Source organism: Neomonachus schauinslandi, chromosome 6 (genome assembly GCF_002201575.2).
Source record: "Neomonachus schauinslandi chromosome 6, ASM220157v2, whole genome shotgun sequence".
NCBI classification, from domain to species: Eukaryota; Metazoa; Chordata; class Mammalia; order Carnivora; family Phocidae; genus Neomonachus; species Neomonachus schauinslandi.
The window spans coordinates 76385334-76412301 of record NC_058408.1 but is presented as its reverse complement, the minus strand read 5'-3'; the positions used below and the strand labels follow the sequence as shown (position 1 = coordinate 76412301).

Below are 26968 nucleotides of genomic sequence, written 5' to 3'. Positions count from 1 at the left end.
AGTGAAAGAAGCCATACTCAAAGGCTATCTATCGTATCATTCTACCTGAATGGCTTTCTGGAATAGGCAAAATTGTAGGGACAGAAAATTGATCAGTGGTTGGCAAGGGCTATGACTAGGAGAAGGAGATGAACTACAAAGAGGCTCAAGGGAAATTTTGGGGGGTGACAGAAATGTTCTCTGTATTATTGTTGTGGTAGTTAACACGACTGTGTACATTGTTAAAATTTATAAAACGGTACACATAAACAAGATTGAATTTCACCATATATAATTTATACCTCATTTAAGCCAACTTTTCAAACCACTTGTTTTTTATCCTCCATTATTGTCTCTCTGAGGAGCACAAGCGCTGATTCTTTTAATTTCACAGTATTGGAAGTAGAAAGGAGGGGGTTGTTTCTGGATCTGAAGATCAAAATGGCGGCAATCTTTTGGCCAAAATCTCACAGCGCAAACAAAAAGCCATTGGGTTCATTCAGCACGATGGAGGACCAGAAGAAAATAATAGCTGTGCTTCTGGGTCATCAAGAAAAAGAAGGGGAAAAAAAAGAAAGAAAAAGAAGGGAAATGGAGTGAGAGAAGGGACGCAGAAGGATTGAATTGGCGGGGAACCGAGCTGCTGTTAAATGGGGGAGAAGTCATGATTAGGCCCACTTGAGTAGGAAAGATGATTTTAGCTTCATGTCTAGACTCACAGATCCAAAGCGTTTTTGGCCTTCTGCATCCTAGGATCCCAAGCAATTGGATCCTTGGAGAGACTGTGGCACAACGTTTATATTTAGATGAAAACAAGAGGATCCCAGTCTGTTAGATCACCTTCTGGCCTGTCCCCCCAGCACCCTACGCAGGCTCGCCGACTACACATATTTGTAGAGTTTATGCATGAATATACTAAACCTTGCTGAAGGGCAGGAGAATTTCCTATTAAATTAAAAACTCTAAAGGGGACTGTAACACGACCATTGTTTTGTCTGTTATCACTGCAAGAGTACTAGGGAAAACAGTATCTCATTCTTGATTGTGTGCTTGTGAACAACTCCTCGTCGAAATAGACTGCTCCAGTGTTTTCAGGACTCTGAAAGATAGAATAGATCTCTAAACAGGTTGAATATAGACCTCAGGAATTGAATATACAGTTTCAGCAAAATATGTCCTTCACCGTTCAAGCCCCACTAAAGCTGCTACATGGATCATATAATTGATTTGTGGCGCTTCCTGCTCACATCTACCCCATGGTTTATTAACATAGAATAGACAAATACCAATAAAGCGAAAAGCTCCACTGAGAATTGACCAAACCATATCACTTTCTTCACACCTAGGGTATTCCAACCAATAGTAATTTTACAGCGACTGTCCGTAGTCCCAGACACAGAGTTCTGCAGCCGGAAGCCCACAGCACAAGCAAACCTTTTCCCTAAAGCACAACAAAGAAACGGGTTTATGAAATCACCATTAAATATAATAGAACACCGGAAAGACGTGTTGAACAGAAGTAAGAGGATGTGATGAACATAATGCATAAGAACTAATTAACAATGTTGATAAAGCTCTTTGTGAATACAGAGGACTGTAACAAAGGAAACTCTCAAACACCAGTGGCCACAAGAAGTGCAATTTTTTTTTTAAGGAAATATGCCTAAAAATAGACTAAGTGGAATAATCAGCCCTCCCATTTATCATTATTATCCCAGTTCTCAGTATCACTTATCTTCAATAATATGCAGCGTATGGTTAAGAAATAACCCGTATCATCACTTGTCTTAATCATACGGCAAATATATTCCATATGTGTAGGACCTCGGGCTGTACCACAAACCTCTGAGCACAGAGAGTTGACTGTTCTAAGAGAGAACTTTTAAAAGATAAAGACATAAGTTGGCTAGGTCACCCAGAAGAATTGGTTTCTTTCCTCCCTGACACCTAGAGCTTTCTAGAATGCATCCCCCGTGTCCCAGGAAAGAAAGTTATTTAAAGGAATATTTAGACTTCATGTCTGTGCAGGCTCACTGCCGCTTTGACATGAACTAGAAACATCGCGGACTGGGTCACTCGGGTCTCCAGTTTTAAAAATAAAGACAAACATCTGTATGTCCTATCACACCCCCGCACACACACTCACGTTCACACATACACACTCGTCTAGTTCACCCAGGGTGTTCTTCACGGTACCATTTTATGAGGTGAGGTGGAATTGTCTGGGTAGGAAACTGTCTTCACTTGCTGTTTTGAAATTCAGGTTGAGTCAGATACCCCCGGTGCCTTTGCCTGGGATCTACAAAAGGTGAGCCTGAGGCCGCGAATCCCGCTTTCTGGGGGTCAGAGAAAGGAGCATAGGTACCCAAAGAAGAGTGGTCTCGTGGACGGTGCAAGTGAGGAAGAGCTGAGTTAGAATGGGCAGGTGTCGAGGGCGATGACACAGAAGGAAGTAAGTAACACGGTAATTCCGAAGGTAAAGGAAATTTCAGAGACTGAAACAACAATAAAGAAAATTATTATCATAGAGAGAAGAAAAAGTTCCTCCACGTTTAAAGACCATTCGAACACAGAGAATTTAAAACTTTCAAAAGTTTGAATTAGTTTTTGGTGGGCCCATGTGCACACATCCTTTGAGCAAACATTAATTCAACACCAGCCACATACAATGGAGGAGGAGATGCAGGGAATACGAAAATGAAAAAAAAAATAACCGTCAACAAAACAAAACAACCCCCATAGCTCCCTGTTTCTGAGGACTTGCAAAGCTTTTAAATAACAAATATTTCTTACCAGATTGCAGTTTGGTGAGTTAAGTGTAGTGGCATCAGCAACCTTTTACGGCATTTTCATTAGTCCCCAAAGGGATTTTTTTTTTTTAAATAAAAGAGGGATAGAAACACTACATTTTTAATTTAGCCAATAGCACACATTTTTTTTCCTCAAGAAAAAAATGCTGAGGGGTTAATATTATTTTTCACTGACCCATCAATGAAGTCTCATCCTTTCAGACCGCCTGGGCTGGATCCCCATCTATAAAGATGTAAACAGACATTTCCACTAACATGAGCACAAGCCCTGGTCTCTCGTCCTTTTGTTTACATTTCTCCCTGTTTTTGTAAACAGGAATATGATAGATGCTTCAAACCAGTGCCTTGGGAACGTGGTAGGAATGGGGAAATGTATACATAGAATCAACACAGACCACATTTTCTCCCTAGCCTCATGCAGTTTGAAGGTAGGCATTTATTCTGCATTTGATGAAGCCTTTTCCCCTAACCCCGATTTTTCTCTACAGCCTTAAGTTTACTACCTGAGTATTTAGCTGCAGGGGAACAGATGAAGGATGTGTTACCCCAGATTCTCGTTCTAGCTAGATGAATATTTGGATAGAAGAGAGATTGCACAAGTTTCTGGGAAATGAGTCATACACAAGATTTTATTCCATTTTTAAAAATTACTTACCTACTCACCAAGTCCAAACGAAGGTTATGCAGTGTTACCTGAGATTACTGGTGGTTTCTGCAAGCTGACCTCCGCTTCCCAGCACCCCCACCCCCTTTATGGAAAACATTCCTCAGGCTGAACATCTCTGTGCTCTGAGCCACATCAAGCACCTCACTGCGTAGTAGTGGTTCCAAGCATTTTTATTTCATGGACCAGTAAAATCCCTCTAAATGTTTTGGGAACCAGTATAATATTGCTATCTTTGCATTCTGCAATTAAGAATTTAAAAAGTAAAAACACGGCCACAAGAATTTAATGGAAGGAATAACCAAAAAAAAAAAAATAGCAAAGATAGAACCTCATAACCAATTTATAAATAGAATACATTTCGCTCTGTGAAAAAGCTCATAATTCTCCTTATTTTTTCTCTTCTTGCAATAGATTGACTTTTGGGAACCACCATCTTTGAGCTTTGCATCGAGGCCATAAAAGAATAAGTTAACCAAGTATTCAATTTCTGCTGTTTATGTACCATGGCATGGATTCAGGTTTTTACTGTCTGCAGAGTAGAGGGTTCAGGTTTTTACTGTCTGCAGAGTAAAGGAAGTGAAGAAATGTAGGAATCAGCCCCATATCATCTCAGCCCTTCTAGCTATTCATATTGCCGGTGTGGCCCATAGCTCAGAAGGGGACTGTCACTCAGAGCTTGCCCCCGTCAAGTTAGTGTGCAACTAGGAGACAGTAAGCTTTCCCCGGATGCCGGGAACAGTCGGAGGTAAGAGCCACCCTCCGACACTGGAATTGTTAGAAATCAATTTTAAAAATTCAGTGTGATTATGAAAAGCACAAGGGAAGCCTCAGACATCTCCGTTTGTCCAAGACGCGAGCATACGCAAGTCCGATTGACGTGACCATCAGGAACATAAGGCAACATAAGAAAGCCATAAAAGTACTCAGTCGTTTATAGCACCTGGGTTGGTTGGTTTGTAATGTGAATTATTTCAAATGCAATTGCAAACTAGAAAATCAGTGTCATGGGGAATAGTATCGGTCTCGGACATGTTTATGTTTTCAAGCGCTCTGGGTAAATTTCCTCACAAGCACAGAGGAAGCCTTAGCAAATAGGGAGGTCTGAAGAAAAAACCTGAAAACCTCCAGAGGTGCCTTTCTTTAGGACAAACCGTGGTTGTCATGGTGGCCTTAACAACCGTTGGGTTTTCCGCCTTGGTAAGCTCTTCAGCAAACCTGTCGGTGCTGATGACGAAATCACAAAGACATTTCCCCCTCAGTGAAATATGAATTGATGAAGAAGGCTACATCCTGGATATTTTAAATTTAAATCAAAATGGTGTCTTTTAGGGATGCCTGGGTGGCTCAGTCGGTTGGGTGGCTGCCTTCGGCTCAGGTCATGATCCCAGAGTCCCAGGATCGAGCCCCACATCGGGCTCCCTGCTCAGCGGGGAGTCTGCTTCTCCCTCTCCTTCTGCTGCTCCCCCTGCTTGTGCTCTCTCTCTCGCTGTCTCTCTCAAATAAATAAATAAAATCTTTTTTAAAATGGTCTTTTAGGAGCAACTGCCCCCCAGGGCCTATATCTTGAAGGAGGAAGCCTAAGCCACAGAGATGTCACTAGATGCAGAGGCTGGGAGAACGTCCATCATGCTGGTCACTCTACTATGATGCGTATTGTTTGTGTTAGTGCTCGGGTCAGAGTTCTATAGGTTTCGAATTATCTGCTCCAACCCTACTTTTCCCATGAACCCTGATAGTTTTGTAGTATTGTGGCCAGAGCCAAAGTACCTGTCTTATTTTCACACGGCTGTCAAAGCCCCACTGTGACCCATGGAGGGACAAAGGCATGGAGGGACGTTAGGAATTAAGGGCTGGGGGTGGTTATTAGAAGAAATGAGAAGTGGGTGTCTGGCATCATCTAGAGGAAATCACTCCTGATGTGCTCCTAATTCTTGGCTCTGAAACATGTCTGGTTTGGACAAAAGCAATGCATCATACTCTCCTGGCTTCATGAGAAAAGAAGAAAAAAAAAAAAAACAGTGAAGAATATTTAATTCGTTTATTTGTAATTACGTGGTTGCTCTTCAGGCTTCGAACCCAGGATGGTTTTATAGGATTCCTCTCAAGTGCCAAGTCCAGTTGATCTGCCTGAAGCCATCAGGTGGGGAGGATGCTTCGGCCACATCTGGGCTCCGTGGGAAAGAATGCCACAATCAATTAGTGGCATCTGTCCGGAGATGCAGCACAGGGGTCACCCCAATCGCAGGGGTGAGGAGATGAATGGGCTGGGAAGACAACCACACGTGGTCCTGGAATCCGTACGTTTACCTTTGGAAAGGAACAGATTGACTCTGTCGTTTTCACCTGAGGCTGTTCCTTTGGATGAACTGAGAACGTGGAGGGTTTAAACTAGCAATGCTGAAGACAGTCGCATAGGGACCCAGAGATGCTGTGACCAGAAAAAGCCCTGCTTCAAGGATCCTGCTGCTCATTATCTTTGGACTTGCTATGCATTTACTCATATTAAGTACCCACCATACTTCTCTCCTTCCCCCATTTTTTAAATTAGTTTCAGGGGTAGAATTTAGTGATTCATCATTTGCATACAACACCCAGTGCTCATTCTGTCAAGTGCCCTCCTTAATGCCCATCACCCCATCCCCTTACCCCATTTTATATTTGCCATATTTCATTGCTTGTGAGACACCACGGAGTCGGGATACACCAGGACTCAGTCAGGAGGTTGTTTTCACACATGTGAACATGGCTATTTGGGGTGGATTAACAGTGGGACCGCCACTGTAACCCCTTGATATTTTAATTAACAAATTATGTGAGGACCATTTGAGAAAAGAGTATGAGTCCTGATCGCTGTCTGGAAACCTTTCTTCCCTGCCACAGAGAAAGTGCATGACCAGAACTTGCAAGACGGGTATCAGTGGCTCCGAGAAAATGCCAGAAAGTACAATCCAGTGGAGCACTCGTGTAAGAAATGCTCTAGGAGGCACAGAGGACAGACTGTGATGTGGGGAGGAGCATGGATGTGGACAACTCTGAGTTAGAGTGGGGAAGTCACGCTCTATATGCGAAGACATTTTTGGAACGGCTTAACCAGTATTCCTCTTTTATGTCCTTTCTAGTTTTGCAAAAGAACTACTTGTAGATAAGTACAAGAGAACTATTCTAGTAAATATAAAGCTATGTGTCACGTTGCCACCATTTTTCTTCCTCATTGGCGCATAAAATACTGGTGCTTCTTCCAGTTGACCATGCCTTAGATTCAGTGAAGTACAGTATAATTTACATCTGTGACAAGTGAGGAAATGCAGGAGCAAGAAGCTAATTGTTGAAATGTTGTCACATTTTCTTATCAGGTTGGTTGAGCACCTAGGATTAGAACCGGTGAGACCTCATCTTGCTGTGCCCACATGGATGTCCCTTAGTGCCACATTTCGGAAAGGTTGGTTTTAAGGAACCAAATCATGGGCTGGACAGCTAACTAGAATGGATCAACCTAAAATATGGCCGTGCTTGAGGCCACACAGCAAGATTGTTGTGTTTGGGTAGATGCCTGAGCTTTCTCCGTCAGCTGAGGTGCGGAAGGAAGAATGCATGTCACCAAGTGTATCGCTGGATTATTTTTTGCTAATTAGCACCTTCATGTTGTTGACAATCCCCATTTTGAAGTTGCTATTAGCCTTCTGGTCTGCTCCTCTCTCTTGTCATCTTTAATTTCATTCTCACACCAGAGGGGCTCCTTGTGTGTATGTTTACAGCTAATAATCACGACACAAAGAACCCATTAGGTTAAGCCATGTGAAGATGGACAATATTTAACGTCTGTGACCTGCAGAGTCAGCAGCTTTGTGTGGTTCTGCTTCATATATGACACATGAGATGTTCACATGAAACAGTTCACATGACGAGAGGACAGCCCTGAATTTGTCACTATTGAGAGCGTTCTAAATACAGTATCTCTTCCATTTGAGCTTCTGCCAGCTCAGTGGGTGCCTCTGAATAACACTTTTTGTGTAGATGGTTCCCTTTGAAGACCTTCATTTGATCAATTGCGTGTACAATATTGTCTTTTTTTTTTTTTTTTAACTCAATAAACGTTCATTGCACACGTAATAGAGGCTGGGCACCATCCCCAGCCTTGGATACAAGGATTGGTGCGGCCCAGCCCCGGCTCTTAGAGGCATGCAGTCTAGGAAGGGAGACAAATCTGGACGTAATTACAGTGCAAAACAGCAAGTAACACCACAGATAAAATAACTCGCTGTAAAGGCTCTTGCCCTGCCCGGCAGAGCACGAAGACCTCAGTGCAGGTGACGTTTGTGCTGATTCTAGAAGGGCAGCGAAGAGGGGGGAATGGTACACCATCACCCCGCAGGACAGCTGGTTCAAAGTCACAGAAACACGACAAAGAAGGGCGTGTTTGAAGCACGCTTCAAGGTGAGTCCACCTAAACGCCGTGAGATTGATTTCCTCCCCAAACTGCAGACTTGGCCAATCAGCAGCCCAGTCTTCCAGCCACGTGACCTCGCATCTGGCCCATACCAGTCATCAAACGGAATTACACGGCACCGACAAACTGTCAGCTCACCCTGGGCAGAACGTTCTCCCACCAGCTCCCTCCTGCTTAATACCTGTTAATGTGCAGTAGTGATGGTTTATCTGTACCGGGATGTCAACTGAAATGTGTCAGAACTTTACCACACATGGAGATTTGTGTGTGTGTGTAAATTATATATAGACATACACGTATGTATATATGAGTACATATGAATGAGCTATCCCATTTATGTGATTTTCTAGATGCGTTAAGCTAAGAGACCATCAAAGTTTTTGTTTTGTTTTAAAAATAATACATATATATGGACATGCATTATTTTGTATTATACATATGTGCATTCATATATATGTATATGAATGAGTTACTCTGTTTATATGAATTTTCAGATGCATAAAACTACCAGTGACTATCAAACATTTTTGTTTGTTTTATTTAAATTAAGTCTTCAGGGGCGCCTGGGTGGCTCAGTCGTTAAGCGTCTGCCTTCGGCTCAGGTCGTGATCTCAGGTCCTGGGATCGAGCCCCACATCGGGCTCCCTGCTCAACGGGAAGCCTGCTGCTCCCTCTCCTGCTCCCCCTGCTTGTGTTCCCTCTCTTGCTGTGTCTCTCTCTGTCAAATAAATGGATGAAATCTTAAATAAATAAATAAATAAATAAATCAAGTCTTCATGGAAATATTTCTGAAAGTGTCAGAAGGGTGAGTTCTGGAGTCCGCGTGCTCTGTTCGGATCTCTGTTTCTTCACCTCCTAGCTCTCTGTCCTTGGGCAGGTGACAATCTTTCTGAGTCTCAGTGTTCTCCTCTATAAAATGAGAATAGCAGTAACCGCCTCACAGGGTGGCTGTGTTCATTAAATGGGTGCACATGTAAAGCATGTGTATGCAGCAAACATTCAAGAAATGCTAACAAGTAATACTTTATGCATATTAGAACTGGTTCTTGAATATTGGGGCCATTATTATGAGCATTGATGATTGTGGGAAAACATAGCTGGCACCCTCATGGCCTATTAAAAGTCAGAAAATGATTTGCCCCTCTACTCAATGGTCCCAGACTGCCAAGCTTCTGCCCAGTCTTGTCTGGTTTTTGAATGTTTATATAACATCCCTTGTTTTCAGACTGCCAGCTATCACACTCTGAAATCATTAATATGTATGAGAACCTAACAGTTTTCCCTTAGTGTTTCACTGGCAAATCAAATAATCCAACCTGTTTAAATTCTATCTGAAGTAGGAATTTAGGGGCGCCTGGGTGGCTCAGTTGGTTAAGCGTCCAACTCTTGATTTCAGTTCAGGTCATGATCTCAGGGTTATGAGATCGAGCCCTACATCGGGCTCCACACTGAGTGTGGAGCCTGCTTGTCCCTCTCCCTACCCCTCTGTTCCTCCCCTTGCTTGCACAAGCACTCTCTCAAATAAATAAATAAGTAAAATCTTTAAAAAATTAAAATAAAATAAAGTAGGAATTTAAAGGCTCTGACTGAACACCCAAGTCTGTGCTTCAGTGTCCACACTCTGTGTTGTCTGTTATATCCACTCAAAGATCTTGTGAGCCGATTTCAAGATTATTAGCTATGGAAAGACAAATGCTGCATGAGCTCACTTCTATGCAGAATCTAAACTAGTCAGACTCATAGAAGCAGAGAGTAGAATGGTGAAGACTAGGAGCTGGTGGGAGGGGGGAATGAGATGTTGGTCCAAGGTACGAAGTTTCAGTGACACAGGGTAAGTCTGTTCCGGGAATCTAATGTGCAGCAACATGACTTAGTTACCAGTACTGTACTGTGGACTTGAAATTTCCTAAGACGATAGATCATAAAGTGATTCACCAGAAAGAAAGGAGGGAGGGAGGAAAGGAAGGGAAAGAGAAAGGGAAAGGGAGAGGAGAAGAGAGGAGAGTAGAGGAAAGGAAGGAAAAATGATAACTGAGCTGATGATATATTAGCTTGATTATGATGATGATTTTACAATGTATACATATGTGTGTCAAAACATCAAGTTGTACTCCTTAAATATATACAATTTTTATTTGTCAATTATACTCCAGTAAAGCTGGGAAAAATCAAATTGCAATTGAACATAATAAAACTATGGTATAATTTTTAAGTAGGCTCCACGCTGGGTGAGGAGCCTCATGAGGGGCTTGAACTCAAGACCCAGGGATCAAGACCTGAGCTGAGATCAAGAGTTGGACACTTCATCGACTGAGCCACCCAGACACCCCCTGTGGCATAACTTTTAAAGAAGATTATCTGCAGTGTGTATGAAAGATGCTGCTCCTATCAAGTGACCTCCAGGAAAATGAGAGGATGCTCTTAAAATTTTACATTCGTATCTGAGCAACACAGGACTTTAAACGTCCCTATCTTTAGTGATTCAACAAAGAAATAATTGTAACTAACCTCCTTATTAAAGCTAAATATGGCTTATAAAAAAATCTATGCAAACTTTTTCTGGTTTTAAAAAATCGTCCAAGCATGTACTAACTCAGCTTACCTAGAACCAAATCTCAACCCCATAATCCAAATAGCATTTGATACATTTCTTGATTTTTTTTGGTAATTTTTAAATAAACAACTCCTCGTGGGCCTTAGCCTATTACTTTCCATGAACATGTATAAGAGACCAGAACTGCCCTGTTGTAGTCTGTGTGAATGTCATGCCCTGAAGTTGTGCAGGGAAGCAACCCCAAGTGAGATTGACTTTTTTTTTTATAAAGGAGGAGATTTTATTGATTTATTTTTTAAGTAAACTCTATCCCCAACATGGGGCTCGAACTCACAACCCCAAGATCAAGAGTCGCATGCTCTATCGACTGAGTCAGCTGGGCACCCCAAGATTGCCTTTATAATAAGTTTGTGTGATTTGTTTTTTAGGGGGTTTTGGTTCTCCAGGAGCCAAACTGTCTCATGTCCAAGATGACTGTGTTCACACACCCATGTCGCCCGCTCATTCTTCTGGCTGTGAATGCTTATTAGCAACATCCTTCCCAATTTTCAGAATATTTTTCTCAGGAAATAACCTCTATGCCTTTTCAGCATTTCAAATGTTATAAACCTCGTTCTATAAAATAAAATAAATCCCAGACTTTAGCTAATTCTCTCCCCTTTGGCTCATAAGTAGTAAATTCTTTTATTTTTTTTTTAAAGATTTATTTATTTATTTTAGAGAGAGAGAGCGTGCAAGTCGGGGCAGGGGCAGAGAGAGAATCTCAAGCAGACTCCCTGCTGAGCGTGGAGCCCTACATGGGGCTTGATCTCACGACCCTGACCTGAGCCGAAACCAAGAATCAGGCACCCAACTGACTGAGCTACCCAGGTGCCCCTCATAAGTAGTAAATTCTACATTTTTAATAGACTTTTGTTTAGAAGTATTATACATTTTAATTCCAAAACACTAAGTGCCTCTTATCTTGCCTCTCAGCCATGTCCCTTCCTCTGATTAGCCCCTTTCCAAAACACACTTTGTTCTCTCTTGCTCATGGACTATGGGGCCTTTATGCTTGCTGCTCATTCTCTTTGGAAAGCCTTATCCCTGTTTCTTAAACTCCTATGTGTCCATCAGAACTCAAGTGATATGACCCGTCCCCTCCCCTTTGAAGGCTTTTCTATCTGGGTGTGCTGGGTTGGGTACCCCCAGGTGTTCCCATAGTGCCCTCTTACTCACCCTGTCTTAGCCCTTAGATGCTGTCATATGCCCGCACTCTGTGCTGAACTGGAAAATCCTTAAGGACACATTCCTTCTCTCTTTTCTGCTTCCCTTGTCTAGCACGTCACAGGGACTCCATTATTGGTAAATAATTTCATGAATATCATTTCCCCCTTATACAAAAAAAAAACACTGTACTTCCAGCTAATTGAGCCTATCATGACCTACTAATTTTCAAGTTCTGATAAGTGTGTCAACTAACTGAAAATGTCAACATTTGAGAAGGTCAGCATGACTACTTGGGTGAGGAGAGGGGCTTAGGGGTCTCGGTTTTGTGAGACATGGCGATTTCTTCAGGTGGGTGCTGACATCACAGCACAAGAGGGCAGAGAATGTCAACCACAATCCTTTTGTGTTGTAGTTATTGTTGTTTTTAACCTTTTCAGGTTACAAATGCTGCCATCAACTCCCATGGCCAGTTGACTCTTCATCTCAAACCTTTCCTTGTGTGTGGAGGGGATGCGTTCACCCAGTCCAACTTCGATGGCTCCATCACTTCTGCCCGGTGTGTTCTAGAAGCTTTAAAGAACCATGTTTAGCACTTGTATCTTTGTCCTCTGTGTGAGCTTCAGGTTTTTGTTTTCACAAGTTTCTGTTATCGATTATTTTGCTCTCTATTTTGTTGAGAGAAATTACTGGAAAATTTTTCAAATGGAGTATAAAATTGATTTTATGATTTTGACAGTTACAACCCATGCTAGAATGAAAATTCCTTGTACCATGCACCTTTCATGGTGTTTCTGAATTGTCATGACTACTCCTCATTAGAGGAAAACAGTGCTTAAGAATAACAAATGGTCCTCCCAAAAAAGCATGTCCAATCAGAGTAACAGTTCATGTTCCAAAATCCTTATTCTTTTGAAAATTTCCATTCCAAATAAAGAATAATTATTATCCAATCCTCATTTTTAATCTTCAAGTATGTCCTTGATTCAGTGTTTTTGCCAATTGCTGAACTACAGGATTCCCCCAAACTGTGGCTAACGGAGCATAATTTCTGTCTCTCTCTAGTTATTAAACCATCCTGAATAGTAGGTCATAGATGTCATTGTTTCTAGGAATATCGTTTGGAGGGCAATTGAATGACAAAGAAACCCCTCTTCAAATTTTCACATAATAACCAGATGCAACTTGACTCTCCAAGTCATATCATAGTTTTTAACCTTAAAAAAGAATTCAGTCCTAACATGAAAGGTAAAAATTAAATAGAAGCTGAGAGACAATATATTGATCTTTACCTCTTGCTCTACCGGATGGCTGGTGCCATTAACTTCATGTGGTCCCCGGGATGACCTGTGTGGCATTTAGAGTGTGTCGAGTTTAATGAATTTAATACAACAAGAAAATTTACTGAACTGGAAAATAGATGCACTTAAAATAGTTCAATATTTGCCAACTTAGAGGTTCAGCATATCACCCACATGCTTCAGTGACCCACCTGCTTCCCGTCACTTGCTGGCTGGACAGAAATTGATCCCTGCCTTCTAAACCAGCTACCTGTCGCTAAAGGAAGGGGGAACTGCATGTGATTTCTGGTTTGATGAGATGACCGATATTGAGATTTCTTTCATCATTTTGGCCCATATTTAATTAACATTTGTTTTTCTCTGGGTTTTACCCTGGAAGCATGGCCGAAAAGACATTCAAATGTGTTAACTATCTTGTGTTTAACTGATGCCATTCTGGAGCCATTGGATTAATAACCTCCTGAAGCCTTAAGAACAATTGTTATATTTGTCTCATGAACGCGCATCCTCCAAAGAAAAGAGCAAAATAGGACTTATGAAGGCGGGGTGAGTTACTTAGAGAAAAGATTCATCTAAGTCATTACTGATGACTTTTAATATCTACTCCTTCTAATTCCCTAATAATTCCGCATCTGTTTTGAAAAATCTATGGCACGTACGGGAAAAAGCTCAAGCCTGCTTAGTATGTAGATCGTCATTACTTCGCCATTTGAGTCCTTTTGAAAACTCATTTTACACGTAGATCCATCTCTGCGAGGAAGAGGCCAATTGCCTGCCGCTCAAATGAGGAAATAAAATGTATCCACCGCTTGTGTTGTTTATTTTCATCCACCTCTTTCCCTTCAGAAATTGAACCAGGAAGAAAAATATCTTGTGCTGGAGGCCATCCTAGAGGGCCACGAAACTCAGATGGCCAGGATGCCCTGAAAGACCCAGGGCGAGGGCATCCGATGCCCCTGGAAGTAGGGGTCGGCAAGCATCTGGAGCACTTGCAAAGGTGGATGTATGTCAGCCCGCAGGACCACACAGCACTGTGGTATTTGCAAACAAGAACTTTTATTAAATCAAGCCAGCCAAGGAAAGCTGCTCTGTTTTGAAAGGAGCGTATTTAAGTGAGAAACGGCTGGAGTGGTGGGGTGATTTAATACTTGTTAGCTGATAAATATAGCCTTCGCCTGAATAAAACTTTATGATGCAGTGTTGAAAAGCTTAATTACTAAACCGTCTATGCAGATCTTTCTTGCTCAGAAAGCAAGGTTGACAAATTATAGCAGTGGAATAGTATTTTTCACCTTTGGCATTTCTGAAGGGGAGAAGTATGTCTAAAAACATCGAGAAAGCAGTAATAATCCCAGACCAGATATTACCGAGGGGGGAGAAAAGGCCACTTCCTTGAGTCACCAAGCCTTCTGTGCAAAATGCCATCATCCCCACCCCCGCCTACCCACTACCTTGTTAAGTAAAAAGAACAAGGGCAATTTTACATTTACAATGGTATTTTATACTCATCCGAGTACATATATATATGTATACATACACACACACACACACTCATCCAAGTACATACATATATATTGTATATAAAGTATATATTCATCCAAGTACATATATATATATGTATGTACGAGTATAGACTTTATATATAATATACATAACGATATGCCAGAAGAGGAGCCCACACGTCTATAACCTTTTTCTATTTACAAGTCACCACACTGCTGCTGGATGAACATGGTCACCAAAGCTGAACCAAAATACTAGTTGGAGGTACGGTCCTCACTATGTATGTGGCTCTCTCATGAGGCTTCATTTCAGAGAGCTAACACTAACGCTGATGTGATATATACAGGCATCTGATACGGAATAAAGTCTCCATAAGTCCTGGCTGAATGATGGATCTTCCCATGATTTTCATTTGCTGGCTTATTTCCTTCCTCGGGGGTCGCTGGCTCTGACAAATAGCTGCATCTTGGTGATGCTGAGTTTCAGCGCAGGCATGGTTGGCTAAGCATGCAGACCCCTGCGCACCTGTCCTTCCCTCTGTGAACCTGTTGGGCTCGTCGTTCCCTGTGTCCTTCTCCTGACCTCTGTCCTGCCTTTCTCCCCTTCTGCTTTTTCTCCTGTTTCTTCCTCCAGGCCCAATCCTCCATTCTCAGAAACCTGGAATTGAAGTGCAATCACGTTGTGATTCATAGTATTTGTGATTCCTTGTTTTAATATATCGCTTTTTCCCCACCTAAAATTTAAAGCAGTCAATCTGGCTTTTTCTTCGAGGTGACTGGACAATCATTATTTTGATTTTCAGAAGTAATGCGAGAATTTAAAACTGACTAAGCTTTCGGGGATATTGGCACTAATAACCTAAAAATACACACAAAGCATGCATGGTACCAGGCTCTGCGGTGGGCACAAGGGACCATCATCAGTAGTGTCCACCCAAAGAGTCCAGTTAGGGGCAGACAAGTCCCATGGAGTGGGAGGTGGGGTAAAGGTCTACCTTGGTGTCATTGCAGGCAGTAGATAAGATGCTCTAACTCAAGAAGCTGGGGAATCCAAAGAGAAAGAACTAGGTTTTCTTGGGAGGGGGTCCCTGAACAGATGCGGAGATGTGTCAGTCAAACGCATCCAACAACGTCCCGCCCTCTGCACCGTACCTGGGCTGACCTGGCTGACTCCACGAGTCCAAACTGCCCATCGCTGTGGTTAAGACAACTGAGTGCTTTCAGTGGAGAAGGCTCAGTGAAACATAGAAGAAGAAGCTTCAGCAAAGCTCACACGAGCCTGGGGCAGGACTGAGCTGCTGTATTCCAGTAGGGAATGTGTTTGTGTTCCCGCCAGGACCATCTGGACAGGTAAGCCAGGGAAGGTGGAAATCGGATATGTTCTTTGTTTCCTTCTCCATGGACGGTGATTATAATCCACTTAAGAGGCTCATCTGCCTTAGATGAGCCTGCTAGTGAGAGAGTCTTTAAGAGAGTGTTAATTTAAAACACATGTAGAATCATAGAATCTGGGAATGTCTGGGTTTGGACAGGCTTGGAGACCATTTAGACCAGTTCTCAGCCATCTTGGATTTTGAATCTTCATGAGAAACTATAGAAAACTATGAATCTTCACCTAATAACAATGAAAATGCACATAGACACATAGAATTCACACACCATTTTAGAGCCTGCTTGCTAGCTGCCTATTTTTGTAAATAAAGTTTTATTGCACACAGCCTTGCCCATTCCTTTGTATTGTCTGTGGCTGTTTTTGCATTACAACAGTAGAGATGAGTGATTGCGACAGAGACCATAGGGACTGCAAAGCCTAAAATAGTTACTATCTGGTCCTTTAAGAAAAAAATTGCTGACTCCTGTTCTAGAGGGTTACAGGCCTCTGCAATCTATTTTTAGACACTCAGAGGTCTGTGGACCCCAGATTAAGAACCTCTAAATCTCAGCCCTATCACTTTATGTAAATACAGGCTTATCTTAGATCCACACATCTGGTCCATTGTTCCTTGATCCTATGCCTTATTGTAAATCCTTGAAGGCAAGCCGTGTAGCTTTGCAGTTAAGAGCGCATCCTCAGAAGCTGAATAGATCCGTGTTTTAATCCAGACTTTGCTCCTCATTGCGTGACCTTGAGGCAGTTAAATAACCTCACAGCCTGCTTCATCATCTGAGAAAGGAGTTCAAGAATTTTATCTCATTTATCTCATAAGATTGTTGTGAGGCATGAACGTGCACACAACCTTAGCAGAGTGCTGGACACACAGTAAGTGCTTAATAAATGGTTAATAGCAGTGATGAACGGGAAGAGGAGGAAGAGGATGAGCCGATCCTCCTGGTGCCTCCAGGCTCCTGTGAAGGCCAGTTTTCTCTGCATTTACATAGGACGCTTGGGAGAGTTGATGGTAAGGGGAGCATGTGTGTTGATCGCAGATACGGCGAGACACAGAAGCTTAAAAGCTCTGGGTTTCTCCCAGTCTTTGTGTAACATAATGGTAGTGTCCACCTGAGACCAGCTATGGGCCACTTTCTCTTGTCCTGCTCCAAGTGGTAAGCAGACACCTGTCCCTTGGGAGGTAATGTGGTTTGCTCAGCTGCAGGCCTTGAAAAGAAACCAGGATAAGTCATTACCAGGAGTAGGGCAGGTGGAAAATGTAGGAACATTCTCTGCAGTGAACACTGTCTTCTCCTTTGCAAGCATGTGTGCAAAAAGCTGCATGCTTGGACAGGCTCCTTCAGATTATTTATTCTGAAACACTGTAAAAACTAGGAGTGAGTTATTTTCACATTCTTAACATGTTTGGCTAAGTATGCAGATTCATTTCCTGTCCCTGGCCTTCATTTAAAAATGAAACCTAACTCCTGGTAAGTTCCCCTGACATGGTGGTGGGTTCCATGACCTCTCAAATCCACCACCTACTAGATGCGTGATCTTGGGCCAGTTTCTTATGTCTCTAAGCCTCAGGGCGTTCATCTGTAAAATGGAGATACTAATTTTACCGACCTTAGGGTTATTCTGAGGGTTATAGAATATCCAATGTAAAGGGTTTAGCATGTGTTCTGCACCTAGAACATGCTCAATAAATTTTAGCTGTTAGTATTACTATTATCATTAGTGAAATATGACTTCTGAAAATAATCCTCTCTTGCGACGCCTGGGTGGCTCAGTCGGTGAAGCGTCTGCCGTCGGCTCAGGTCATGATCTCGGGGTCTTGGGATCGAGCCCCGCATCGGGCTCCCTGCTCAGCAAGGAGTTTGCTTCACCCTCTGCCTCTGTGATCTCTCTCGCTTTCACTCTCTCTCAGATAAATGAATAAAAGTCTTTGAAAAAAAAAAGGAAAAGAAAATAATCTTCTCTCATAACCACCACTGCATTTGTAGGTAGTATAGATGCTTTAGACCCCAGCTAGATGGGGCGCCTGGGTGGCTCAGTTGGTTAGACCCCAGCTAGGAAGCCAGGTCAGTGTTTATAAAACGCACCAGGGACTATCTTCAGGTGCCACTGTAAGTTCGGGCGCAGATTCATTTGTGTTCAGAAATCCTTGTTGACTCTTGAGTGAATGAATGAATGAATGCTCTTAGGGCTTACTGCTGTGCTATTTAACATACACGGCACCCCGTTTCCCATGAGCCAATCAAATCTTCCCTCCCTTGTGATACCAATCACATGTATACTTACTCATTCAGCGTCTACCTACCACCTAAACCACAAGACCCACAAAAGCAGGGCCTGACATATAGGAAGTACACAGCAAAAATCTGTTGATCTAGCGAATGAATGAATTCAACTAATTAACATTTCTTATTCTAATTTTAGTAAGTACCAAAGGGAAACATTGCTGGTACAGAATGATCCCATAGAACAAAAATGCACCAGCCTTGTCCACAATAGAGGAGCTAATCACAACAGTACCTTCTCTCCACTCCAACTACATCATTTCTCTTCAGAGTCAACAGGTGATCTCAGAAAGTTCCTACTTCATGCTGCCTGCAAGTATTTGTCAGGACCTTATTTGGAGGGTGGGAAGATGTGGGAGCACTGCTCTACCATTTGAAACTGCCTAATAAACACTTATGCTTCACTTCTCATCATTTTGCCTACTATTTAAAGGTTTCTGCCTACGAAGCCAAAAATTCAAGCAAAGTAATACGCCAGACTACAGAAGCCTGCTGAGTCTGTGTTGTGTTATCCTACCTGAAAAGCTGGAGACATATATATATTGGAATTTATTAGAACTACAGATAATTGAATTACCTGGAGAAGGAGGTTATGTGAATTTCAATTTAAATAATTACGAACCAGAAATCCCTTTTCTGCACCAACTTCTGCATTGCTCTCTTTCCAGAATGCTTGCTTCACTTTTTCTTTTCTTTTTTCCTTTTTTTTTGTTTAGTGCCTATACATAGCATATTGTGGTATATGGTATACATAGCATATTAAAGTTGAATAAATCTTACAAAGCTTTGGAATTGGGGTTTCACTAGAATATAGCAAGCTCCGTGGGGACAAAGATCTTTGTCTTTTTCCTTTACTGTGGAATCCCCAGTATCCAGAATCATGCCTGGCACATACTGAATACTAATTCGAGAACATTCAGACCATCAGCAATTAGGAAGCTAGATTACGTACTTAAAATGTGTAGCAAAAGAAATGGAAAACAACTTCTAAATTCTGACAAGGGACAAAAAATGAGAATGAAAAAACTTTGAGTCTTACTGGTGGATATGTAAGCAAGTTCTGTAAAGACAGGGATCATGTCTAAATTATCTAAAATGTTTCCCCAACACCTAGCACACAGTAGGTCACCTAGTAGACCCTGAATATATTTTTGTTGAATAATTCAATGATTAAAAGAAGAAAACATTTAAGTGAAAACAAGCACTATATTCTAAAAAAGCCAGGAGAAACTTCTAGAAAGACAGCATGTGGAAGGGTCCATCTCTGTGTAGTTGGTGTGTGTGTGTGAACACATTGTGAGCCAGAGTGGGCGAGGTGATGCTTTCCCCATGGAAACAGCATAGCTCACGTGGCAGCAAATTCTGCTCCTGTGGTTAATTACCTACTAATAACAGGCAGTGAAGGTTTATTGGCTTACATTTTCATTTTCTTGGTATTCTTTTATTAGAATTGATTTAAAGGTGGCGAAAGTTAGACCTAGTATAGTACTCACTTCTGTCAGACAGTCACAACCTCAAACTCACTCACGCATGGTTTTAACCATTACAATAGGCCATGTTTATTTACCCTTTGGAAAACAAACTATTTGCTGCAAACCAAAAGATTGTCAGAAAACAAAATGTCAATGGTACAGAGACCACTATGGAGAAAAAAAATCGGTAAGTGTCACTCAACCGAGAAAAGTAAGCTCTGTGTTATAGGAAAGACCTAAGACAATGTGCCTATAATTAGGAAATCCATTCATTCGATAATTCATGTTAATAGTTGCAATAATAAAAACCTTATAATTATTTCAATAGATGCTGAAAATTGTGTCATAAAATTAACTTAGATTACTGGTAAAGGCTTATGGTAAACTCAGAAAAGGGGGCCACTACCTTAGAGGGATAAACTATTCTAAAACCATAACAAACATCGCAATTAAGAACAAATCACTAGAATCATCCGCATTAAATTGTGAAGAAGTCAAAGCTCCTCACATCAATGTTTTGAAATTTCTAGGGAATGCATTAAGGCATGGAACATTTTTTAAAATGTGAACATAGGGAAAGAGAGACAAAATAGGGGATGCGTGGGTGGCTCAGTCAGTTAAGCTTCTGACTCTTGGTTTCAGCCCAGGTCATAATCTCAGGGGCCTGAGATAGAGCCCCACCTCGGCTTGGCACCTAGCGCAGAGTCTGCTTGTCCCTCTCCCTGGGCTCCTCCCCCTGCTCTCTCTCTCTTTCATAAATAAATAAAGTATTAAAAAAAAAAAGAAAGACAAAATAGTTATGACTGCCATCAATATGATTATACTCCGAGAAAACTCAGTTGAACTAACTTCTGGAATTAATGAGAAATGGCTAGGGAGGCTAAATACAAATATGCAAAGATCAATAACTTTTAATAGTATAATCAATGCAAATATATCTTGTATGTATTTTTATTAACAAAAAACATAGAATGGAAGGGAATATTCTGAGAAGATATATCCAGAATTTATACAAGGAAATGATTTTGAAATTTTGCCAAATGATATATTTTAAACATTTGAATAAGTAGGAAGATATACCATATTCATGAAGGGGAATAGTAAATATTATTAATTTTTTCATTTCCCTCTAATTAATTTATGAATTAAACATAATCACAATAGACATTTTTAACACAAAAAAATAATTCTAAAGTTCATCAAAAAAATTTACAGGTGAAAATATCTAGTAGTTTATGAGCAAGAAAGTCATAAACCTGGGACTTATCAGCTATTAAGACATACTGTAAAATTAGATAAATGAAGAAGTTTACCATTGGTTCTAGAATTGACAAAAAACAATGAAAAAAATGGCTGTAAAACACTCAATGTGATAAAGGGAGCATTCAAAAGGAATGAGAAAGGACAATTTATTCAACAAATGATTTGAGGAAATTTGGCTAGCTCTTTGGTAGAAAGAAAGAAAGAAAGAAAGAAAGAAAGAAAGAAAGAAAGAAAGAAAGAAAGAAAGAAAGAAAGAAAAAGGAAGGGAGGGAGGAAGGAAAGAAGGAAGGAAGGGGAGAAGGAAGGAAGGGAAAGAAATCAAATGTGACTCTATCCTTATACCATGCATTACAATAATTTCCAGATGGATTAAATGGGTAAATATAAACAAATATGCATCCCCCGAAAAAACAGAGGAAAATACAGACAAATATTTAAAACAGATCAATTATTAAAACATTACTTTAAAATGATTTATAGTAAAAGTATATTATATGCTCACCAGGGAGTCTGCTTCTCCCTCTCCCTCTGCCTCTCTCCCCTACTTATGCTCTCTCTCTGTCTCAAAGGAATAAATAAAAAATTTTTAAAACAGAAGTTAAAATTTTGGCATTTTTCTTTCTTTTTTAAAGAATTATACAGATAGAAGAAATTGCTATTTCTTACAAAAGGGGGAGAAGACCATTTACCAATCTATGAGAGCGAGGCCCCCTCTCTCATTATATTTCTTTTCTACTTAACATCCGACTTAACAGAAATGGCCAAAAAAGAGGAACAAAATACCCACACAAATCAATATATATAAACATGTTTTGCCTAGCAAGTATTCAAAATATATACACATATGTATGGATGTGTGTGTGTCTATGTATGTATATATATATATATACACACACACACAACATATATATACATATATGTGTGTGTAAATATATACTTTATGTACAAGGATGTATAAATACTATATACTTACATGTATATACAATCATGTTCTGCTTCATGACTAAACAAAAGCGTGCAGGTTAAAAACCGCAGTGAAATGCAAATTAGCATCTTTTAAAAAATTACTAAATTCTAAAAAGAGATCAAAAGGGACAGAAGTTAAAATGTTCACAGCCTCTCTGCATCATAACCTGGCAGTCTGTATAAATGTGGTTTCTTAAGCATGTTTTTGACTCAATAATCACACTTCTAAGAAACCGGCTCAAAGGAATAATCAAGGATGCAGACAATGATTTATTTGTAATATGTGCATTTCCAGTACTAGTTATAATAGTGAAAACCTGGAAACAACCTAAGTCAACAGTAATAGGAAGCGTTTGAATAAATTCCAATAGATCAAAACAGTGGCATTTAATGTAGTCACTTGAAAAGGTGCTTCCCAAGCACATTTACCTATCTGGAATAATTCTTATGATATATCGTTAAGAGAGGAAACCTAAAATATGTAACATTCAGACCGGAACATATTATGATCTTCATTCTTTTAAAACACACGGTGTGTATAATGTGCATTTATGTGTAGACATATATGAAGACCAAAGGAAATATACTGAAATCTTAACAAGGTACTCACAGTGGTGGGATTTGAGCAATTTTTATACTTTTTCTGGTTTTTGTTTTCTCCATTTTATACTTTGTCTATAGCTTTACGATGAGCAAACAGGCAGCCAATTGACCTTGTTTTAAGGTGCTTCAAAGGGCAGAACTAGGACCAGGAGCAGCAGGAGAACAAGTGAAGCTAGTATTATCAGAAAGGCACTTCCAACAAGCAGAAATGTCCAACGTGGAGCAGATCTCCGGGGGCATCTCTCTGCCATCCTGGGAAGTGTCCCATCAGAGGCTGGGTGACCACCCACTGGAGTATTCCACAGCGGGAACAGGTCGTGAGGACTCTGCTTCCCAGCCCTGGCTGACTCCAGCCATCTGGGGGAGGGGGAGGTGGTAGAATGCAGATTCCTGGGCACACACCTCCATCTACCTGAATCGAAGCTCCGGGACTGATGTCTGGTAATTTATATTTGCTTTGAATTTCCCCAGTGCCTTCAGAGGAAGCAGTCAGATAATTTCTGCACTTAGGAATCCCCGGATTAGAAGACTTAAAGCTGCTTCCAATGTAGGATCTCAAAGCAAATGCTGAGACTAGAGATCATCTGACTATCTGCATTATAAAATCCAAGACAGTAATACAGATACAGGGGGAAGTGTGCTGGATGGGGCTGGAGGGAGGATGGAGTCACTTGAAGTCACCAGTGAAGCTAGCTGAAGATCAACCTTGCCCACTATTTAGTTATTTGGCAGTTAGCCTCTGATCTAAGGGGCCTCACACTATAACCTGCAGGAAAGAATGTTTGCATTCCTAGAAAATATATATTGACTATTTAGCAGTAAATGGGCATTTTGTCCACAATGAACTCTCAGATGGTTCAGAAGAAAAGAATATTGGCTATATCTATCTATAGGTTAAGGCTGATAGGTGATAGGTAGATATATACATAGATACATCGATAAGTAGCTGATAGATAATTGGTAGACAGATGATAGATAGCTAAATGGATGGATGGAAGGGAGAACGAGAATATACAAAAGGAACTAAACTAGAAATTTAGGTGAACGATAAATGGGGGTCTTTGTCTTAGTTTTGCATCGTTTCTGTATGCTTGAAATTATATTCAAGTAAAATGTGACCCCACAAAAAAAAAATTAAAAGGCATATCAAACATAGTAGTAATCTTGGGGGCACAAATCTAAATCACCAGGCCTGCTTTTCCATCATTCATTTATCCAACCAACATCGACCGAGAGCCCTCCATTCAAAACACGTGGGGAAGATCAGGGATCAAAACAGTTTCCTGCCCTCCCCATGGTCCTATTCGAGTTAGGCAAACACAAAATGCAGCTCTGGGGCCCTGAGACTGAACTAGAATCTCTGGGGAAGTGCCCCGGGACCCAGATCACATAAGGTTCCTGGGTGTTGCTTTAAGTACTAATGCTATGGGGCTTTTCAAAATATGGGCTGTAACTCAGACGTGGTTTGTAATAGCAATTTTGTGAGCCAAAAAGTGTTTTGTTTTGTTTTGCTTTTCTAATTAAAATAACAGAAAGAGAAAGATCGAGAATGCTGACACATGGTGAAGAGTGACCATAATTTTGTAATACGTTGGCTTCGGTGCCCTGGGTCTCTATGTAAGCTGGGTTTCATCTAGAAAATCCTGCCATGAAAGAGAGTCCGTGAAGTACATCCCTGCTCTCATCCTGTTTAGCCCAACAGTTCTCCCTGCATCCAAACCTGGAGGGCCCAGGAGGCTGGGGCAGGCCGGCTGCCATGAGAAGGGACAGGCTGTTCTGGGGACTTGCCTCCCTGGACATCTCCCTGTCCTATGCACTCCTCGCCCTTCTGGCAGTGCCCAGAGCTCTCCTCCCCACAGAGCGCAGGGCTCCAGCACATGGCCCATCCTGTCCTCTGATGCACGTGGCCCAGCTCAGCACACGGTCTCTGCCCACGCTCTGTGGCAGAGGGTGGCGCATCACACAGAAAGGGACCTCGTGTCTCCATGGGCCGGGATGCTTTTTTGAGGGAACAAGAACAGAGGGCATAAATAATGCCACCGATTTTCTGGGCCAAAGTGCCGGGTATTGGATTCAGGCCCCTCATGTCTGATCGAAATCCTATGCAATCCCGGCTTCTCTGCCCCAGATGGGAACTAACAGGTGTCTGAAATCACAACAGAACAGGAAATGAGCTGAGAAATCCTCCCCAGCGCTCTGGGGACCCGAGAGCCTTCTGAGCTTTCCAGAGCAAGGATGCCCCTGTGGTTTGCTTGTGAGCTGCCCGGAAGGTTTGCTCACACTAAGAAGAGAAATCCAAAGCTAGGTGGGCCTCAGTGGCCGGGGCCGGGGAGTCTCGAACCGTGTAGAAAGCAGAGATGCACTCTGGAGGCCTCAGAAATGCTTTTCTCTCCATCTCACGGCAAAAGGAGTTCTCCCAAGGAACCGAGAATGGAGTTACTCAAAAGAAAACCTGCCAACCTGACCAAGACAATCCCTTTCTTGTTCCGAGCCTGGGAAGCGCCCCCGGTGAACCCCGAGAAATGAAGTTGCTCATCAGCAGAGGACAGAATTAGATACTCTCAGATTTACTCAGTGACATTTCACGGCACTAGGAGCCAACACTTCACCTCAAACCAAAGCCCTGAAATGCTTGCTTCGGTGCCGTGGTGGTAGAAAGGCCTTCTATCAAAGGCAGGCGCCAATACCGCAAGCCAAAGACAAATAACAGAGGAAATCATTGAGACCATGACCTCTTGGTGACCTCTTAGAGCTAAATCTTTGCTAGACCTCAGATTATCAAACAGGCCACCAGCCCGCCCAGAGCAGTTTATGTATGAGGGCATGGAAGCCACCTCAGCATGCAGAAGCCTGGCTTTCTAGAAGCTTGAGAAGAGACACTCCAAAGGCATTTCTTGTTTTATTCCCCCAGAACAAGGAGTTGATGTTTAGGTGAAGAAACCCTTCTGGGAAATGAGCTCATTCCTGGGGGCTCCACTGGGGTCATCAGGAAAGGTGTTTGCTTGCGAGTCGGGATGGCACCAACCCTCTGTCCAGTGGTGAGGCATTAATTAGTATTTGAGAAATGTGGTCACTCACTAGCAAAAAAATGACCTGGCAGGACATCACAAGGGCCTCCTCATCCCGTAGAACCAGACTCATGGCGGGTGGGGGTGGGGGTGGGCACTGAGCAGGTCAACGCATGGGTTCCCCTCTCAAGGCAGTGTCAGGGCACACAAAGGAGATGCCTGGCCCCCCGCGTCTGGTTTCCTCGGAACCCCTGAGGCCCAAGACAGCAACTGAGGCTGAAGGAAACCAGTGTCTGACAAGCAAGGCTTGGTCTCTAAATTGCCCTTGGAGCGTCTGACCTGAAAACTGAGGCAAAGTCAGCTAAGTCCTCAGAGCAAAGGTGTGGAGAGGAGCCAGAAGACAAAATCTGACCCTCAGTTGGATAGAAAGGAGATCTTGACAACAGTGGGGGGCGGGAGGTCAGACAGGTCTAATTGGCATCTCTTAGTGGAAGACTCACCAAGGAGTACAAAGGTCAATTGATAGAGATTGTAAATGTAGAAACAGACGTCACTGTCTGTTGGACTCCTGTCTTCTCTTGTCAAAGAGGTCATCTCCATCCCAGAATCTAAAAATGGCCTCAGAGTTTGGAAGGCTTCTGTCCTCAGCTGGCTTAGGCGCCTCTTCTCAGTCCTCACCAGAAATATGAAGGATTCTAGTGAGGTAAGTGGATTTCAAAGTCTGCTTTAGTCATAGGACGTTATTCAAACAATTTCTATTGTCGTATAAATAAGTTAACCAGTTACAGGAGAAGCAACTCTTCAGGTTGAAACAGGCCTCCTCTGGGTTCCTCCCAGGGCCCCTCATGGTACAGTTTAACCGAGAATAGGGGGGTACTGCTCAAGTCCTCCTAGCCTGGTTCTGGAGCTCTGTGACCTGTTCCGAATGTTCTGGAGACATTTGTGGCTTCTGTCCTTGCCCATCGTGAGGTAGCTGTGCACATAGTGTATCTGACCCAGCGAACCCTGAGTCCCCTGTTTCAGCACACACACCCTCTAGGAGTGAGCTAGGCCAGGCCCTGGTTTGATGATGGGTGAGAATGACAACCCAGACCTGGCTAATGTCACCATCACCTTGGTTTTCTGCCACAGCACCCAACAAGCAGTGGAAAAAAATAGGAACTTGAGGAAGGAAAAAAAAAGAACTAATAAAATACTTTCATGCACAGGACCTTAGCTTAGTACCCTAATCCTATTTACATATACAGAATCTGTTCTCAGGAATCCCATCGTAAATACTCCCTTATTCAGAGAACTGTCAGTTTATACCCATTCTTTGTGAATGCCAAACTAGGGTCTTGTGCATGAAAACATTTTATTCAGTCTCACAGTTACCAAATTTTTTTTTCAAGGGGCCCAAGAAGTCTGATGTATTTGATTCACCTGGAGTTTGCATTATATTGCTTTTTCTCCAAAGAGGATATGCCTTCCTGAATTCCACTAATCTTTATCAGAGACTCCAACAATCTGCTGACTCTA

General features: G+C 41.9%; 1 protein-coding gene across 1 annotated transcript in view; it reads left to right on the top strand.

Moving 5' to 3' along the window:
• Positions 1 to 12322, top strand: part of RNLS (renalase, FAD dependent amine oxidase) — a 257332-nt gene extending 245010 nt beyond the window's left edge. Inside the window, 1 exon segment of the mRNA XM_044916453.1 lies at positions 12104 to 12322. Within this exon segment, the coding sequence (XP_044772388.1) occupies positions 12104 to 12256 (153 nt within the window). The 3' untranslated portion in view covers positions 12257 to 12322.
• The last annotated feature ends 14646 nt before the right edge of the window (positions 12323 to 26968 follow it).